This window comes from Nycticebus coucang, chromosome 9, assembly GCF_027406575.1.
Source record: "Nycticebus coucang isolate mNycCou1 chromosome 9, mNycCou1.pri, whole genome shotgun sequence".
Classification (NCBI taxonomy): domain Eukaryota; kingdom Metazoa; phylum Chordata; class Mammalia; order Primates; family Lorisidae; genus Nycticebus; species Nycticebus coucang.
The window spans coordinates 27,248,541-27,267,304 of NC_069788.1; the positions used below are offsets into that span (position 1 = coordinate 27,248,541).

At 42.6% G+C, this 18,764-nt stretch overlaps 1 protein-coding gene across 2 annotated transcripts in view; it reads left to right on the forward strand.

The window, feature by feature from the left end:
• CILK1 (ciliogenesis associated kinase 1) overlaps window positions 1–18,080 on the forward strand; it is an 89,442-nt gene extending 71,362 nt beyond the window's left edge. For both annotated transcript variants that reach the window (XM_053600902.1, XM_053600903.1), the window contains 6 exons: window positions 8,878–9,198; window positions 10,924–11,114; window positions 11,213–11,361; window positions 13,850–13,978; window positions 16,775–16,897; window positions 17,703–18,080. In XM_053600902.1, the coding sequence (XP_053456877.1) occupies window positions 8,878–9,198; window positions 10,924–11,114; window positions 11,213–11,361; window positions 13,850–13,978; window positions 16,775–16,897; window positions 17,703–17,857 (1,068 nt within the window). In that variant the 3' untranslated portion in view covers window positions 17,858–18,080. The remainder of the gene's footprint in view (window positions 1–8,877; window positions 9,199–10,923; window positions 11,115–11,212; window positions 11,362–13,849; window positions 13,979–16,774; window positions 16,898–17,702) is intronic.
• The last annotated feature ends 684 nt before the right edge of the window (window positions 18,081–18,764 follow it).

Genomic DNA, 18,764 nt, shown 5'->3' on the forward strand with positions numbered 1-18,764 from the left:
AAAACTAAGCAATGGACTCTCACCAAATAAGACGAATAGAATACTACCACACTTATCAATTATCTCAATAAATGTTAATGGCTTGAATTCCCCACTGAAGAGACATAGATTGGCTGACTGGATTAAAAAACACAAGCCATCCATTTGCTGTCTGCAAGAAACACACCTGGCCTCAAAAGACAAATTAAAGCTCCGAGTCAAGGGTTGGAAGACAATTTTTCAGGCAAATGGAATTCAGAAGAAAAGAGGAGTTGCAATCTTATTTTCAGATACATGTGGATTTAAAGCAACTAAAGTAAAAAAAGACAAAGATGGTCACTTTATATTGGTCAAGGGAAAAATACAACAAGAAGACATTTCCATTCTAAATATTTATGCACCCAATTTAAATGCTCCCAGATTCCTGAAGCACACCTTACTCAGTCTGAGCAATATGATATCTGATAATACCATCATAACAGGGGACTTTAACACACCTCTTACAGAGCTGGACAGATCCTCTAAACAGAAATTAAACAAAGATGTAAGAGATTTAAATGAGACCCTAGAACAACTATGCTTGATAGATGCATATAGAACACTCCACCCCAAAGATAAAGAATATACATTCTTCTCATCACCCCATAGAACATTCTCCAAAATTGATCATATCCTGGGACACAAAACAAATATCAACAGAATCAAAAGAATTGAAATTTTACCTTGTATCTTTTCAGACCATAAGGCACTAAAGGTGGAACTCAACTCTAACAAAAATGCTCAAGCCCACCCAAAGGCATGGAAATTAAACAATCTTCTGTTGAATAACAGATGGGTGAAGGAAGAAATAAAACAGGAAATCATTAACTTCCTTGAGCATAACAACAATGAAGACACAAGCTACCAAAACCTGTGGGATACTGCAAAAGCAGTTTTGAGAGGAAAATTCATCGCTTTAGATGCCTACATTCGAAAAACAGAAAGAGAGCACATCAACAATCTCACAAGAGATCTTATGGAATTGGAAAAAGAAGAACAATCTAAGCCTAAACTCAGTAGAAGAAAAGAAATATCCAAAATCAAATCAGAGATCAATGAAATTGAAAACAAAAGAATCATTCAGAAAATTAATGAAACAAGGAGTTGGTTTTTTGAAAAAATAAATAAAATAGATAAACCATTAGCCAGACTAACTAGAAATAGAAAAGTAAAATCTCTAATAACCTCAATCAGAAACGATAAAGGGGAAATAACAACTGATCCCACAGAGATACAAGAGATCATCTCTGAATACTACCAGAAACTCTATGCCCAGAAATTTGACAATGTGAAGGAAATGGATCAATATTTGGAATCACACCCTCTCCCTAGACTTAGCCAGGATGAAATAGACCTCCTGAACAGACCAATTTCAAGCACTGAGATCAAAGAAACAATAAAAAAGCTTCCAACTAAAAAATGCCCTGGTCCAGATGGCTTCACTCCAGAATTCTATCAAACCTTCAAGGAAGAGCTTCTTCCTGTACTGCAGAAATTATTCCAAAAAACTGAGGAAGAAGGAATCTTCCCCAACACATTCTATGAAGCAAACATCACCCTGATACCAAAACCAGGAAAAGACCCAAACAAAAAGGAGAATTTCAGACCAATCTCACTCATGAACATAGATGCAAAAATTCTCAACAAAATCCTAGCCAATAGATTACAGCTTATCATCAAAAAAGTCATTCATCATGACCAAGTAGGCTTCATCCCAGGGATGCAAGGCTGGTTTAACATACGCAAGTCTATAAACGTTATCCACCATATTAACAGAGGCAAAAATAAAGATCACATGATCCTCTCAATAGATGCAGAAAAAGCATTTGATAAAATCCAGCATCCTTTTCTAATTAGAACTCTGAAGAGTATAGGCATAGGTGGCACATTTCTAAAACTGATTGAAGCTATCTATGACAAACCCACAGCCAATATTTTACTGAATGGAGTAAAACTGAAAGCTTTTCCTCTTAGAACTGGAACCAGACAAGGTTGTCCTCTGTCACCTTTACTATTCAACGTAGTGCTGGAAGTTCTAGCCAATACAATTAGGCAAGACAAGGAAATAAAGGGAATCCAAATGGGAGCAGAGGAGGTCAAACTCTCCCTCTTTGCTGACGACATGATCTTATACTTAGAGAACCCCAAAGACTCAACCACAAGACTCCTAGAAGTCATCAAAAAATACAGTAATGTTTCAGGATATAAAATCAATGTCCACAAGTCAGTAGCCTTTGTATACACCAATAACAGTCAAGATGAGAAGCTAATTAAGGACACAACTCCCTTCACCATAGTTTCAAAGAAAATGAAATACCTAGGAATATACCTAACGAAGGAGGTGAAGGACCTCTATAAAGAAAACTATGAAATCCTCAGAAAGGAAATAGCAGAGGATATTAACAAATGGAAGAACATACCATGCTCATGGATGGGAAGAATCAACATTGTTAAAATGTCTATACTTCCCAAAGCTATCTACCTATTCAATGCCATTCCTATCAAAGTACCTACATCATACTTTCAAGATTTGGAAAAAATGATTCTGCGTTTTGTATGGAACCGGAAAAAACCCCGTATAGCTAAGGCACTTCTTAGTAACAAAAATAAAGCTGGGGGCATCAGCATACCAGATTTTAGTCTGTACTACAAAGCCATAGTGGTCAAGACAGCATGGTACTGGCACAAAAACAGAGACATAGACACTTGGAATCGAATTGAACACCAAGAAATGAAACTAACATCTTACAACCACCTAATCTTTGATAAACCAAACAAGAACTTACCTTGGGGGAAAGACTCCCTATTCAATAAATGGTGTTGGGAGAACTGGATGTCTACATGTAAAAGACTGAAACTGGACCCACACCTTTCCCCACTCACAAAAATTGATTCAAGATGGATATAGGACTTAAATTTAAGGCATGAAACAATAAAAATCCTCAAAGAAAGCATAGGAAAAACACTGGAAGATATTGGCCTGGGGGAAGACTTCATGAAGAAGACTGCCATGGCAATTGCAACAACAACAAAAATAAACAAATGGGACTTCATTAAACTGAAAAGCTTCTGTACAGCTAAGGACACAATAACCAAAGCAAAGAGACAACCTACACAATGGGAAAGGATATTTGCATATTTTCAATCAGACAAAAGCTTGATAACCAGGATCTATAGAGAACTCAAATTAATCCACATGAAAAAAGCCAACAATCCCTTATATCAATGGGCAAGAGACATGAATAGAACTTTCTCTAAAGATGACAGACGAATGGCTAACAAACATATAAAAAAATGTTCATCATCTCTATATATTAGAGAAATGCAAATCAAAACAACCCTGAGATATCATCTAACCCCAGTGAGAATGGCCCACATCACAAAATCTCAAAACTGCAGATGCTGGCGTGGATGTGGAGAGAAGGGAACACTTTTACACTGCTGGTGGGACTGCAAACTAGTACAACCTTTCTGGAAGGAAGTATGGAGAAACCTCAAAGCACTCAACCTAGACCTCCCATTCGATCCTGCAATCCCATTACTGGGCATCTACCCAGAAGGAAAAAAATCCTTTTATCATAAGGACACTTGTACTAGACTGTTTATGGCAGCTCAATTTACCATTGCCAAAATGTGGAAACAGCCTAAATGCCCACCAACCCAGGAATGGATTAACAAGCTGTGGTATATGTATACCATGGAATACTATTCAGCTATTAAAAAAAATGGAGAGTTTACATCCTTCGTATTAACCTGGATGGAAGTGGAAGACATTATTCTTAGTAAAGCATCACAAAAATGGAGAAGCATGAATCCTATGTACTCAATCTTGATATGAGGACAATTAATGACAATTAAGCAGAAAGAGGGATGGAGGGAGGAGGGTGGGGCCTTGGTGTGTGTCACACTTTATGGGGGCAAGACATGATTGCAAGAGGGACTTTACCTAACAATTGCAATCAGTGTAACTGGCTTATTGTACCCTCAATGAATCCCCAACAATAAAAAAAAAAAAAAATGAAAGTTATTTTGCTTTAGGAGATTAAAAGTCGATGACCACCCTCTTCTCGCTTGAAAAGTTTCAGCAGAGAGATGTGCAGTCATTCTAATATTCTTCCCTTTGTAGTAATGCATTTCTTACATCTGGCTGCTTTCAGAATTTTCTCCTTCATATTAACTTTAGTGAAGTTAATTGTGATATGCCTGGGAGATGTCTTATTGGGACTGAGTCATGCTGGGGTTCTGAAACTGTCTGCTATCTGAATTTCAGAATCTCTTGGCATGTCTGGAAAATTCTCTTTCATACTTTCATGGAGAAGGGCCTCTGTGCCTTGCAATGCCACTTCATCAGTTTCAGGGATTCCAATGAGGCGGATATTAGCCTTCTTTAAATTCTCCCAGAGCTCTCTGAGAGAATGATCCGTTTTTGCTCTCCATTTCTCTTCCTCTTTGATAGTTTGGGAGCATTCAAAGGCTTTATCTTCAATGTCAGAAATCCTTTCTTCTGCTTGCTCCACTCTGTTACTGGGGGCTTCTAGTGTATTTTTCAGATCTTTGAGGGCTGCAAATTCTTGCTTCATTGCGTCAAAGTCTTTGGTGCTTTTGTCTTTAAATTCGTTAAAGTCTTGAGACAACTTTTGAATTTCTCCTTAATTTCCAATTCCGACTTTTGAATTCCTCCTCGAATTTCTAATTCCAAATTTTCCTCCATTCTATTAATCTTGTTTGCAATCCAAATTCTGAATTCGATTTCTGACATCTCGGCCAGCTGTTTATGAATGGGATTTTGAGTTACATCTGCCATATCTTTCCTTGGGTGGGGTTGATCTATTCTGGTTATTCATGTTACCAGAGTTTTTCTGCTGATTCCGCCCCATGATTGTTTTACAACGTTTGATTTTTCCCCTGAAGCTTTGTCAAGGACCTGTACAGTGCTATGGCCTGAGAAACTGGGGACCTGTTTGGTGTGGTGGGGCTAAGTGGTTCTTTCTTGTTTTCAGCTGGTCTCTGTTCAACCCTAGTGAAACAGTTACTCTGAGTTGAAGTCTCAGCTGTGGAGAAATACCAGCAATTAAGTCACCCCGCCCTCCACAGGCAACAATTGGAAAAGGAAAATCAAACCTTCCTACAACCACACACCCAGGGCACCACTTGAATAGTCCTTGGGCAATTGGCTCAGTTTAAAAGGTCCAAATCAATTGCCTCAGTCAGCACCCGTCTCAGGTGAGATAGTTTAAAAGGTCTCTGGCAACTGGATTGCAGGGGTCTGTGACAACTCAGATAGGACTTGCTCCGGTGCTCTGTTGAGTCAGGAGGACCCACCCAGCAAATAGATCAGTCTGGGAAGGTTGATGCCTCCTTTCCTGCCTTACATCTCTGTCACATGCAGTCACTGATAGCCTCGCAGGTCTGTGACCCAGTTGCCTGTAGTGAACAGATACTCCAGGGGTTTGCACCTGCCTGAATCACAAAGAAACCTATGTCTGCTCAGCCAGGCCGCTGTGCTCTGCCTCTATCTAGCAGGGAGAGGTGAGGCCTGACAACCTCGGGCGCTTGATGGAGGCTGGGGGGGTGTTCACTCAGTTCCAGCCCCACAGCTGATTGATGTTACTAACAGAACAGAACAGAACAGAACAACTTTGTGGGAATTTGTTTCTGTCCGTGCTAAATTCCCCTGCAGAAGAGAAGCTGTTTTGAGTTCCCAGAGCCTGCGCCTCAGGTCCTGTCTTTGCTCCTGCAGGTTTATATTCAGTTAGCTGTCAGTTCCAGCCACCTGTCTTCCTTTGTCTATAGGCTGACAGTCCCCTGGGGGCCAGGTGCATCTCAGGCTCAGTAAAGCCATCCTCTGGGTCAGCCCTGCCCTAGGAACTTCCCGACTCTGCCCGTGCGTTTCTAGTTCCCAAGCTCCACCCAGGCCGGTACTGCCTCAGGCAAACCCTTTACTCACGGGGCCTGCGTTTCCGTCCCAGATCTGTTCCATGGTGGTTGCCACCTGAGTAGATGCCCAGCCTCCTCTGATTGCCCAAGGAGACAGGGAGTGTGGCTTCAGAATATCCGGGAGTGAGTCCTGTTGTTGCCAAAAGACGGCTATTGCTCTGCTCCTCAGGGCACCGCTGCTCCTATGTGGTTCCCTCTCAGCTGACCATCCTCTCCTCACTCCCGTGCCACAGAGTCAACATTGACCAGCTGCAATTTAGGCCCTGTCCACACCCCTTGAGAAATCACCCAAGAATCTGGACTCTTGGGGAACAGGCCTCCAGACCTCAGAGTGAGAGTGGAGAGGAGTACTGGAAGCTCAGAGTTGCAGGTAGAGAATATATACAGTTTTATGCCTGGCAGGAGAACGCCGTGGTACCCTAGTAGGGGAGGTAGGTTTGGTTTTTAGAGGGTCTCTCCCATGGAGTGTAGTGGGAGGACCTTTGAACTCTGCTCGTTTGTTTATGGGGCACTCTGAGCCATTCTCATGGGGGAGGGGACTCCCGTCCGCTTGGTGATGGATTTTGTACCTTTTGTTTGTATCCTTGGGGTTGCAGCTCGCCTCAGTGGGGTTGATGTGCGTTCTTCAACCTTCTCTCTTGGTGCAGCTCTAATCCACCTCATTACTTGCTAAATTTCTGTCCTTTAACTCTCCTTCTGGACGGGAGCCTCTGTGGAAAGCTGGCTTCAGGTAGCCATCTAGTCTCCACCCTCCAAAAATCACATTATAACAAAGATATTTGTACCAAAATGTTTATTGCAGCCCAATTCATAATTGCTAAGTCATGGAAGAAGCCCAAGTGCCCATAGACCCACGAATGGATTAATAAATTGTGGTATACGTATATCATGGAATATTATGCAGCCTTAAAGAAAGATGGAGACATTACCTTTTTCTTGTTTACATGGATGGAGCTGGAACATATTCTTCTTAGCAAAGTATCTCAAGAATGGAAGAAAAGGTATCCAGTGTACTCAACCCTACTATGAAACCAATTTATAGCTTTCATATGAAAGCTATAACCCAATTGTAGCCCAAGGAGAAGGGGAAAAGGGAGAGAGAGGGGAGGGGAGGGGGGAGGATGGGTGGAGGGAGGGTAATCAGTGGGACCACACCTATGGTGCATCTTACAAGGGTATATATGAAATTTACTAAGTGTAGAAAGAATGTAAATGTCTTAACACAATAACAAGAAAATGCTGTGAAGGCTATGTTAACCAGTTTGATGAAAATATTTCAAATTGTGGGTCAGTGCCTGTGGCTCAAGCAGCTAAGGTGCCAGCCACATACACCTGAGCTGGCAGGTTCGAATCCAGCCTGGGCCCACCAAACAACAATGATGGCTGTAACCAAAAAATAGGGGCGTTGTGGGCATTGTGGCAGGCACCTGTAGTCCCAGCTACTTGGGGGGCAGAGGCAGGAAACTCGTTTGAGCCCAGGAGTTGGAGGTTGCTGTGAGCTGTCATACCACTGCACTCTACCCAGGGTGACAGCTTAAGGCTCTGTCTCAAAGAAAAAAAAGAAAATATTTCAAATTGTATATGAAACCAGCACATTGTACCCCATGATTGCATTAATATACACAACTATGATTTAATAAAAAAATAAAAATAATAATAAAAAGGAATAGTGTTAGAAAAACTAAAATACTTCCCAAATTAAAAAAAAAAAAAAAAAACTGCTCAGGAGGCTGAGGCAGGAGAATCGCTGAAGCCCAAGAGCTAGAGGTTGCTGTGAGTCCTGTGACATCATGGCATTCTACTGAAGGCAGTAAAGTGAGACTCTGTCTCTAAAAAAATAAAAATAAAAATAAAAAAACCTCCTATGTCAGTTGAGACTTACAATAATGCTTGGGACTGCAGAGTAGGCTTTCAACTTGGATGCCAGAGGTCCAGGACCTCTACTAGAATATCTACATTACTTACCTCTTATCTGTCTTCATGTATAATCTTTACAGATGTTTATAACTATGTTCTAGAACAGCGGTTCTCAACCTGTGGGTCGCAACCCACAGGAACTATATTAAAGGGCCGCAGCGTTAGGGAGGTCGAGAACCGCTGTTCTAGAATCATAAGAAAAACTATGTTATGTTTAATGCCTTTCATTCAAAAAGACAAGGGAATACAGGGAGTATTTCAGAAATAATTATAAACCCTCAAACTTTAAGATTTAGAAAACTCGATTACTCCCAATGACTGGCAGCGTGTATTTGTTAGTTGTCCTTGTTAGGGAACGTTTAACTCCACTACTATACTGTGTATTACACTCTGGGCTCTTCTGTGATAAAAGGAGATGTGCCTACTTACTTTGTTTTAGTTTTTATTTTTGTTTTTGTTTTTTTGGGGGGGGGGGTTGCAGTTTTTTTGGCCGGGGCTGGGTTTGAACCCGCCACCTTGGGCATATGGGGCCGGCATCCCACCCCTTTGAGCCACAGGTACCACCATGCCTACTTACTTTGTACTAGATTTTTCTGAGTCCTCCAGGATTATGTTTGGCGTTTTTCAGCTTTATATTAGCCTTTTCTCTTGAAAAAGAGAAATAGGTTTAGAAAGATGAAATATCATATTTAAGACACATGGTATAAGTTATAGAACTAGGATCTGTGTTGAGCCAGATGCTTTCCAGAAGGAGTGAGGGTAAAAGCATCATAACTGAATGCTTTGTCCAAGTAATTTTAAGTATTGCAACCAGGACATATCATTTCATTGTATCTTAGTTAAGGAGAATCACAAGGGGCGTTACAAATTGAGGATGCTATTTTATAAGTTAAGTTGGGCTAAGAAACTAGTAAATTGGTCACATGAAATACATAGCACAGTGGTCACGATGGTGTTAACTTCCCTGGCTAGATCTTTCTCCTAAAGCCGTCTTTGTCCTTTCAGGCACTTCGATACCCTTACTTCCAGGTTGGACACCCACTGGGCAGCACTACACAGAATCTTCAGGATTCAGGGAAAACACAAAAAGACATCCTGGAAAAGGCAGGCCCACCTCCTCATATTAAGCCAGCCCCTCCTACCCAGCCCCCAACTAAGCCCCACACACGGATTTCTTCACGACAGCATCAAGCCACCCAGCCCCCTCAGCATCTCATGTGCCCCTACAAAGCAGAGGCCTCCAGGACAGATCACCTGAGCCAGCTCCAGGAGGACAAGTCCAGCTCCTTGCTTTTCCCATCTGTCCACAGCAAGAATCCCCAGACGGTAAGTAGCCAGGAATCACCAGTGAGCTTTGTGTCTAGCTTATCTCTCTCTGACCCCACTTATTGTGCAAAAATATTTTCTTTCCCAGTATACAAGGTCTAATTATGTTAGATTTATCTTTGCAACAGCATGGACTTGTGAGAAAACCCTTGGCTTTGGAGTTAAAGATCTAAATTCAGACTCTGGCTGTGCCTCTTACTGACAGTGCAGCTTGTGAGGCGCTGCTGTGGGGAGGTGGTCAAGAGCTGGACTGTGGCCCGAGCACCAAGGTCTCAAATCTCAGCTCCTCTAGGTGACAGCTCTATACCCTGGTCTGTTTCTCATTTTCTCATCTGTAAAATAGGGATAATAACAGCACTTACCTGATATAATTGTTTTGAGGACTAATTGTGTTAACATTTGAAAAGAATTTAGTCTGGGCATAGTGACTCATGCCTGTAATCTTAGTAGTCTGGGAGGCCAGGATGAGTGGACTGCTTGAGCTTAGAAGTTTGAAACCGGCCTGAGCAAAAGTGAAACCCCGTTTCTACTAAAAATAAAGAAATTAGCGGGGCATTGTGGTGAGCTTCTGTCGACCCAGCTACTTAGAGACTGAGGCAGGAGGATCATATGAACCCAGGAGTCTAACCCAGGACACTCTAGTGTGGGCAACAGAGTGAGACTCTGTCTCAAAAAAAAAAAAAAGAAAGAAAGAAAAAGAAGAATTTAGAATAGTACGTAGCACCTACCTAGAACTGAATAAATGTTCTTCACTGTTACTATTAACCCCTCCCTATGGACTCGTGTCTAAAAGGAAGATCACAACGCATACCTAGCCTGCTAGACAGAGTCATTTATGAGGATCAAAGGTCATGGTGCTTGTGAAGATGCCTTGAAAATCATAAAGTGCCATACTATTATTTGTAGACTGTTATTCATATGAACGCTGTTAATGTCGGGCTAGTCATTGAGCCCGGATTTTCTCCTCTTGGCCTGGTTTTCAGAAGGAAACAATGAGCATTAGATTCAGTAAAATAATCACCTGACAAAGGGATTTCTAGTCCTCACTAGCTTTGCAGTGTTGTCTGAAGAGTCTGACTTTCCAACAGCTTTGTGCCAAAGTGGTACTTTTTTTTTCAACATGTATTTGCTGGGTGCTGGCTCCCAACCAGCATGGTGTGACATTGCCAGAGATTGCAAGGATAGTATCTAGTCTGCTCACTTTACTGCAGCCCGTGATTTGGAAGGGGTGTGTGTTTGGAAGTTTTTTGTTGTAGCTATTTGTCTACTTAAGAGATAGATCCAAGTCTACTAAGAAGGCAGAGAAGGCATTCTGTTTGCATTGTTTTCTGTAAAAGAGCAGGTTTAGTCATGATTTCTTACATCTCTATTTATAACAGTAGAAACTGTGTTAATTGTCTAAGGGATGAGGCCTGAGTGGAAATTCAGCCATCCTCCTGGTATGTGAAAAGTATCTCAAATTTCTTTCTTTTTTTTTTTTTAATTCTTATTTTATGCAACTTACTGTCCTCAGAGGACGACAGCCAGCGTAACGTGTGCAGGCTAGATGAGACTGGCCGTCGGGGATGTGTTGCCACACTTGCCTTTCCAGATGAGCTGTGCATGTTGGGGAATGCTGCGCTCCGGAGTCCTGCTTTTCATAACAAGGGGAATTCAGAATGAGGGGCAAGGGTGACTCCCCTAATGTCAGGTCCGCTTTCTCCTCCCTTCTTCTTGTATGCACAGAAGACCCTCACTACCCTGGAGCACAAAAACGGTGACATGAAGCCAAAGAGCAGGAGAAGGTGGGGTCTCATTTCCAGGTCCTCAAAGGATTCCGAAGAGTGGGCTGACTTGGAGGACTTCGATTTCAGTCCGTCCCTCACCAGGATTGACCTGAAAAACAAGAAGAGGCAGAGCGATGATGCTCTCTGCAGGCACGTCACGTCTGTCGGGGTAGGGTTTGTGAGGGTGCCCACACCTCTCTGATGCGCTGTCTCCCTCCTGCTGATCCGAGCCCGTTCTCTTGCTTCAGATTTGAGAGTGTTTTGGACCTGAAGCCCTGTGAGCCCGTGGGCACAGGAAGCAGCGCGCCCACCCAGCCTTCACACCCCAGGCGGGACACGCCCACCCTGAGATCCACCGCCAAGCAGCACTACTTGAAGCATTCTCGATACTTGCCTGGTAATGTCATGACTTGGCTGTGCTTTGATCCTTGTCGATAATAAATTGTCCTTGGAATCACATTTTCACAAAGATTTTGTTTTAGAAGGCAAGTACTAGGGAGCTTTTCTTCAGAACTGGTGGGAACATTATAGAAATACTTGCCCAAACCCAGGACTCACATTTTCAGCTTTTATAGTCACCTAAGATAAGAAAATTGGTATAGAAATAGATCCAGCCCTGAGGGAGAGAGGAAGTGGTAAGAACTAGGCAGCATGCCTGAAGCCCCCCACCAGAACAGGTTGGGGAGCAGTTGCCAACCAGGAAACCAGGAACCACACCATCCAGGCAGTAAGTACTAAGTGTGAGCACTATAGTTTGGTGGGTACCTAACCCTTTCTCAGTATTATCCATGTTTTATGCTTATGGCACTAGCCAATCATTCATTCATAGATTCATTCAGTCAATAAATATGCATTTAAGCACCTACTATGTGCAAAGCACTTGGAATTCTATGGCAAACAAAATAACCAAGCAAGGCCACTGGGTTGCAAGATTGCGGGGAACTCCTTCACCCTATAGACAACAGCAGCCCTATAGACAACACCCTCACCCTCACCCTATAGGCAGCGGATATTCAGTGGTGGAGGAGAGACTTGAACTAGAGATAAGCAGTAATCACCAATGGTGGTGGTGTGGTCAGGAAAGGCCTCTCTAAATAAGTGACTCAGCTGGACCCCAAAGAATGAGGAGGGAGCAAATGTGCAGAAGAAAGCAAACCCGGGTGGTGCCTATAGCAGACACAGGTGCCAGACACATACACCAGAGCTAGCGGGTTCAGATCTGCCCCGGGCCACCAAACAATGTCAACTACAACCAAAAATAGCCAGGCATTGTGGCGGGTGCCTGTAGTCCCAGGTACTCAGGAGGCTGAGGCAAGAGAATCACTTAAGCCCAGGAGTTGGAGGTTGCTATGAGCTGTGACGCCACGGCACTCTACCCAGGGTGATAAAGTGAGACTTTGTCTTTAAAAAAAAACAAAACATAAAGAGCATACCTGGTGCAGGAAACAGCAAAGGGGAAAGGTGTTGGTCTGTGGGAGGAGAGGCAGAGGCCAGTGTGGTCAGAGCACGGTAACAGTAAGAGAAGAGGCGACATAGTATGTAGGATCAGGTGTCTTTACGGGCTTGTAAGAAATTTGCATTTCATGAGAGGTAGAAAGCTCATGAAGGGTTTTAATCGGAGGAGTGTTTTTTTTGGGAGACAAAGTCTCACTATGTTGCCCTCTGTAGAGTACTGTCGCGTCACAGCTCACAGCAACCTCGAATTTTGGGGTTTAAGCGATTCTCTTGCCTCAGCCTCCCAGATAGCTGGGACTACAGGTGCCCGCCACAATGCCCGGCTATTTTTGTTGCAGTTGTCATTGTTAGCTGGCCTGGGCTGGGTTCGAACCCGCCAACTTTAGTGTATGTGGCTGGCACCATAACCCCTGTGCTACAGGCGCCAAGCCCTGAAGAGTGATTTTATGTACGTCTTTGTGCAGGTGAGGGGCCAACAGGCTGTCACTGTCAGCCAGGTGAGGAAAGTGGTGGCACAGGCTGCAGGTGGGGTCAGAAGGGTGGGCGTGGGCTGGAAACGTCAGACCCTCCTGAAGCATGAAATTTCTCACCCTCTGTTTGGAAATAAGGCTTCTAAATGCTGTTGGTCTTCATCAGGACTGACACTGTGGTCTTAGAAGACAGGCTTGACAGTTCCCAGGATGACCTGGAAGAAGAGAGACAGTTGACAGGTATAGAGTGATCCAGTTGTGAGAGGGGAGAAGACTGAATGAAACCACAGTGACCACAGGCAAGGGCAATAAACCGCAGGGAGGGAATTAGAGAATTCTTTCTGTTTATCTCCAGGGGAAGAAGGGAAGGGATAAAAGAGGAATTCAAACTTTCAATTCTGAAAAATAGCTGCCGTGCGTCTGGGAACATGAACCATCTAGCAGGAAAGTGGACTGTCTTGAGGTCAAGGTGGTGGAAGTTGAGGGCCTGTTCTGGGAGGCCTTGGCTGTAAGGGCTCAGAGTCAGTGATGGTTCTTGGTACAGACCAGAGTCATCAGCACATGATGGCCATGGCGATTCAGGTGAGGGAAGAAGGTGGAACCTCGGGACACAATGCATAGAAAAAAGAGCAGAGGATGGGATTGGAGAAGAACCTGTAAGCATGACTGGAAATAGTCTGTGAAGGGGGAGGTTAGAATGTCCAGGGGCGCTGAAGCTCAGCACCGCATCAGAGGATCCAGATGTGTGACAGATCTGTTGGTAGAAGAATTAGAGGCCCCTTCTCGGGCCTCCCACAAATGAGTCGGCATCTCCCTTCTGCCCTCTATCACTTGACTTCATCACAGTCAGTTTTTGCTTTGATTATTGCACCATAGTTTTCAACAAATTGGATTCTGCATTAATTTCCAGTCTGGTGCAAGATTAAATGTGTATTTTGTGTTTCATTTCCTCTCTATCAGGAATAAATATAAGAAATGGAATACTCTCAAATCCAGGCAAGGACTTTATACCACCTAATCCGTGGTCTAGTTCTGGTTTGTCTGGAAAATCTTCAGGGACAGTGTCAGTAATCAGCAAAATAAATTCAGGTGAGTAATGATTATTCACTTCAGAATGACAAAAAGCAAGTTCCCTGGCATGCTGGGGACAGAGAACTGGGGGATGAACTGTAGAGCCATGGGCGCCTTTGTAGGGTGAAAGCCCCGGCCTCGTCCAGCCTTGCCCTCCTCTCTCGATCTTGGCATCAGGCCCTGGGGACTCCAGTCAGCTCCCATGGAGGTCTTCCCTCAGGAGTAGGTGGAGAGAAGAATCTTCCCTGGCTCAAGGGATAAACAAAAATAATCTTGGAAACTCTAGCCACGCCTGATGTCTGAGGCCCTGGCTGTGGCAGATGCCGACCTTGTTCCACATCATTTCACGCACACAGGCAGCACCTGCTGGGTGCCACTTCCCCTTCCACATTGATGGGCGACCATCTGGGCTCCACACCTCTCTGCCTTCATCCCTTAAGTGTTCATTTATTTTCAAGAAAATGAAAGTGAAAGTGGTAAAGTAGGGATACCCACATACCCACCACCCAACTTAAGACGTGGAACTTTGCAAATACACATGAAGCCCAGTGTCTGTTTAGGTCTTTCCTCGTCTCCTTCCCTCTCCCCCACTTCCCCTCCCCCTCCCCACCCCCCCACCTCAGTTTGATTAGTGTTTATCATTCCCATGCACTTTTTTGTTTCTTAATTCCAAAATATGAAGAGGGTACAGATGTTTTGGTTACATGGATACCTTTTGTAATGCTTAAGTCAGGGATTTCGTGTGCCCATCACCCAGGTAATGTTTGGTGTTCCTTGTACCCAATAGGTCAATTTCTACTCCTGCCCCCTTCTTGGTTTCCAGTGACATTTATATCTCTTTGTGCCCATATGTGCCCATGAGTTAGCTGTAAATTATTATCGAGAACATGTAGCGTTTGGTTTTCCATTCCTGAGATACTTCACTTAGGATAATGGTCTCCAGTTCCAGAACGCACTTTTTAAAAATGTGTATGAAATTCATAGTATGGTTTCGCATGTTTTGAAATTTATGTAAACATAATCCTAGATAGATTGTCAATTCACTCATTTTCATAAGTATATTATGGGTGTAGCAATTATACATCTATATCATATGATTAATCTTTATTATATAAGATATACACACAATGCTATCATTAATTGTACTAGATGTTTGTTTATTTATTTATTTATTTATTTATTTTGAGACAAACCCTCAAGCTGTCACCCAGGGTAAAGTGCCATGGCATCATAGCTCACAGCAACCTCCAACTCAGGCTCAAGCGATCCCCTTGCCTCAGTTTTACTGTTTTTAGTAGAGATGGTGTCTCGCTTTTACTCAGGCTGGTCTCAAACCTGTGAGCTGAGGCAATCCACCTGCCTCAGCCTCCCAAGTGCTGGGATCACAGGCCTGAGCCACCGCGCCTGACCTTAGACCATTATTTATCTATTCCTTCTCTTCCTGACAAACACATAAGTCGTTTGCAATTTTTGCTATTAGAAATGAATACTAAAATGAATATTATACCTTCTTGCTACACACATGTGTAAGAGATTCTCTGGGTGTATTCGCTAGGAGTAAACATTTTAGGCTAAAGGGTGTACTCATCTTCAACTTTACAGATATCGCCAAATTGCTCTCCAGCAGGGTATGGGAGGCGCACTACATCCTACATAACGCTTGGTACTGTCAAGACTAAAATTTGTGCTAATGTGATGTGTGCAAAATGGTATCTTACTGCATGTCCTGTTTACTAGTGAGGTTCATCATCTTTTCTTGTGTTTATACATTGTTTCCCTTTTGTGACTTACTCCAGATTCTTTCCCCATATTTCTTCATACAACGAAATACAAAATGTACTCCTGCTAACCAACCGAGCTCCTCGCACAGGCACGCCAGACCCTGTTTGCCACGCTGCCTGAAGCAGTTGTCAAGAATGTGGCCTACAGACAGTAACTCTAGTACTTAGCACCTTGTCCTAATGGATAGAACTTAACATTATAATGGACAGTGACTACATTTTTCATTACCTATGTGTACCTTGAGGCATTAAAGGTACTCATTCACTCATCCAAGATCAATAATGCCTGCTGTATGCAAGGCATTCTGTTAATATCCCAGAATACAAAGATAAGTAGCATGCAGTCCCTGCCCTTAAAGTACTCTCAAATGAAAATGTCATAAAAAGTGAATATATTTAATATTTTTAAATAATGATTAAATTCTTCTGATTATGGATAAGACTATTTTTTTTTTTTAAACTCCCTTTATTTATTTATTTATTTTTTTGGCCGGGGCTGGGCCTGAACCCACCACCTCCGGCATATGGGACCGGCGCCCTACTCCTTGAGCCACAGGCGCCACCCTGGATAAGACTATTTTTAATGTATTATGATGTGGAATAGCGAAATAATGGAGGTAAGCTATATGTTGACCAATAAGAAATGGTTAAATGAATTGTGGTTTTAGCTACACTCTAGAATTTGGATTTGCTGACACAGTAGGGTAACTATATTAGGGATGAAAAAAACAAACATCAGGCCAGGCTAAAGTTTTGTTTTTTGTTTTTTTTTTTTTAATAAAAAATGAAGATTTCAAATCTCTCTTGGTTTCACATAACAGTCTTCTATTTGGTTGCTGTCTACAGGAGCAGCACCTTCTGCCCCTCCTAGCCTTTCCGTCGGTGTGGCGTGGTGGAATGCTCTGCTCAGAATTTACTGTTTTCATCATAATTCTCCCTCTGCCCCCAAAGTAAAAGCTTAATTCTTTGTTGCTCTGCACTGGTGTCCTGTGTATGCACCTTTTAGTAACGAGCTTTTGCTTTTGCAAATCAGTTGGTTCCGGCTCTACAAGTTCTAGTGGACTGACTGGAAACTATATCCCTTCCTTCCTAAAAAAAGAAATTGGTTCTGCTGTGCAGAGAGTACACCTGGCACCTATTCCAAATCCTTCCCCTGGTAAGTTCTATTTTGGATTATTCATGAATTTATTCAACAAATAGTGAACAACACAACTGCTTTGTGCCAGGCATGTTGTAGGCCTGGGCTCCACCATCCAATGATATAAACAGAACTCCCTGCCCTCAGGGAGTTTACACTTTACAGAAAAAAGCAAACCACATGAGTACTATGTAACATAGTAAGGCAGATGCTTACTGATGGAGGGCTAAGGAGAAAAATCAGGCTGCAGGAGGTAGGGATTTGGGGAGGGAGGTTGGAGTGAGGATCACAATTTTAGATAGGGTGGCCAAAGAAAAGCTCACTGCAAAAGAATTGTCAATAAATCCCTGGGTGAGACTGTTCCAGATGTGGGATTAGTCACTGTATGTGGGTTGTCATTGACCCTGGGCAATGCGGCAACCCCTGGAGGGTTTTGAGTGGAAAAGAGAGGTGATCGGAGAGTAAGGTAAGAAGTAGGGAAAACAATTATGGGGCTGTCGCATTTATGCAGATAAGAAACGATGCTGGCTTGGGTCAGGGTGGTAATAGTTGAGTTGGTAAGAAGGTGCCAGATTCTTTGCACCTATCCTTTCAAAGACAGATTGACCAGGAGATGCTGACAAATGATCAGTGGCATCTAAAAAAGAGAGGAGTGGAGAATGACACCAATATTTTTGACCTGCCAAATATAAAATGGAGTTGTCCTTAACTGTCGTAGGAAAGATCCATTTTCTGACATTTTGTCACCAGCATACATTTGTTATTTGCATTTTGCTCACATGGATCCCATGTCAATTAGGCCAGCGTTCTCCTGTCATTGTAGGTTATTCTTCTCTGAAGGCCATGAGACCTCATCCTGGGCGACCTTTCTTCCACACGCAGCCTAGAAGCACTCCTGGGTTGATACCACGGCCTCCAGCCGCTCAGCCAGTGCATGGCCGGACAGACTGGGCTTCCAAGTACGCATCTCGACGATGACCAACTGGGCAGTGATGCCCTTCACCCGGAGAAGCAGGACACTTTCTCTTAGCCCACTGGTGTTTTACCTGCAAGAAATGTGCAGAGGGTATAAAAGCAAATCAACACTTCATAGTTATTCTTCTGAACTAAGACATTTCAATATTCTTTTTTGAAGTTTTTTTTTTTTAATATTGATTTGAATGCAATACCTTTTTTTGTATAAAATTATTTTATTCTAAAACTGGGTCTCATTATTTTCTTAAACAATGGCATTTTGTATATAAGGATTATGTTTTAGCATTTTATACAGTTAACTTTGTAATGGACTTTTTAAAGATTAATTGATTTTCCTTTGGTGTTCCAGATATTTTATACAGATTTTGAAAAATGTAATAATATTAATGCAGTATTGCAACAAGGGTGCAATTGAAGGCTGTGCGATATAGAGATTTATTTACTCTGTGTGTGGGTATTTGTGAAGCGGTTGAATTTTAAATGTGGCTCATCAGATCTTCAGGCTTTCTTGGACTGACATTAGAAAAGTGACTTCTGCTTTTCTTAATATCATGTCACAGGTTTGAATTTTTTTGGATACCACTTTGCAGTTCTAAAAGTACTATTATGTGACTTTGTTTTATTTTTGCTCCCCAAATGAAAGAACTCTAAGTGAATATGTTTTGAAATTTTTACACCACCCCCCCTTTAATGTGGTTGCAAATACCAAATGAAACCAAGTGTAATCATACGGCGCCATCACATTCAATTTTCTTTCATTTTTGAAATCAAATTGTATGACTACTCATAAAGGGAGAGCTTTTCACATCAAGAGATTCTTAACATAAAAGTTAACACAGTCAATTAAACTATCCCTGCCAAGATGCATATGACCAAAAACTAAGCAACAGAAGGTTTTTGACTACAATAA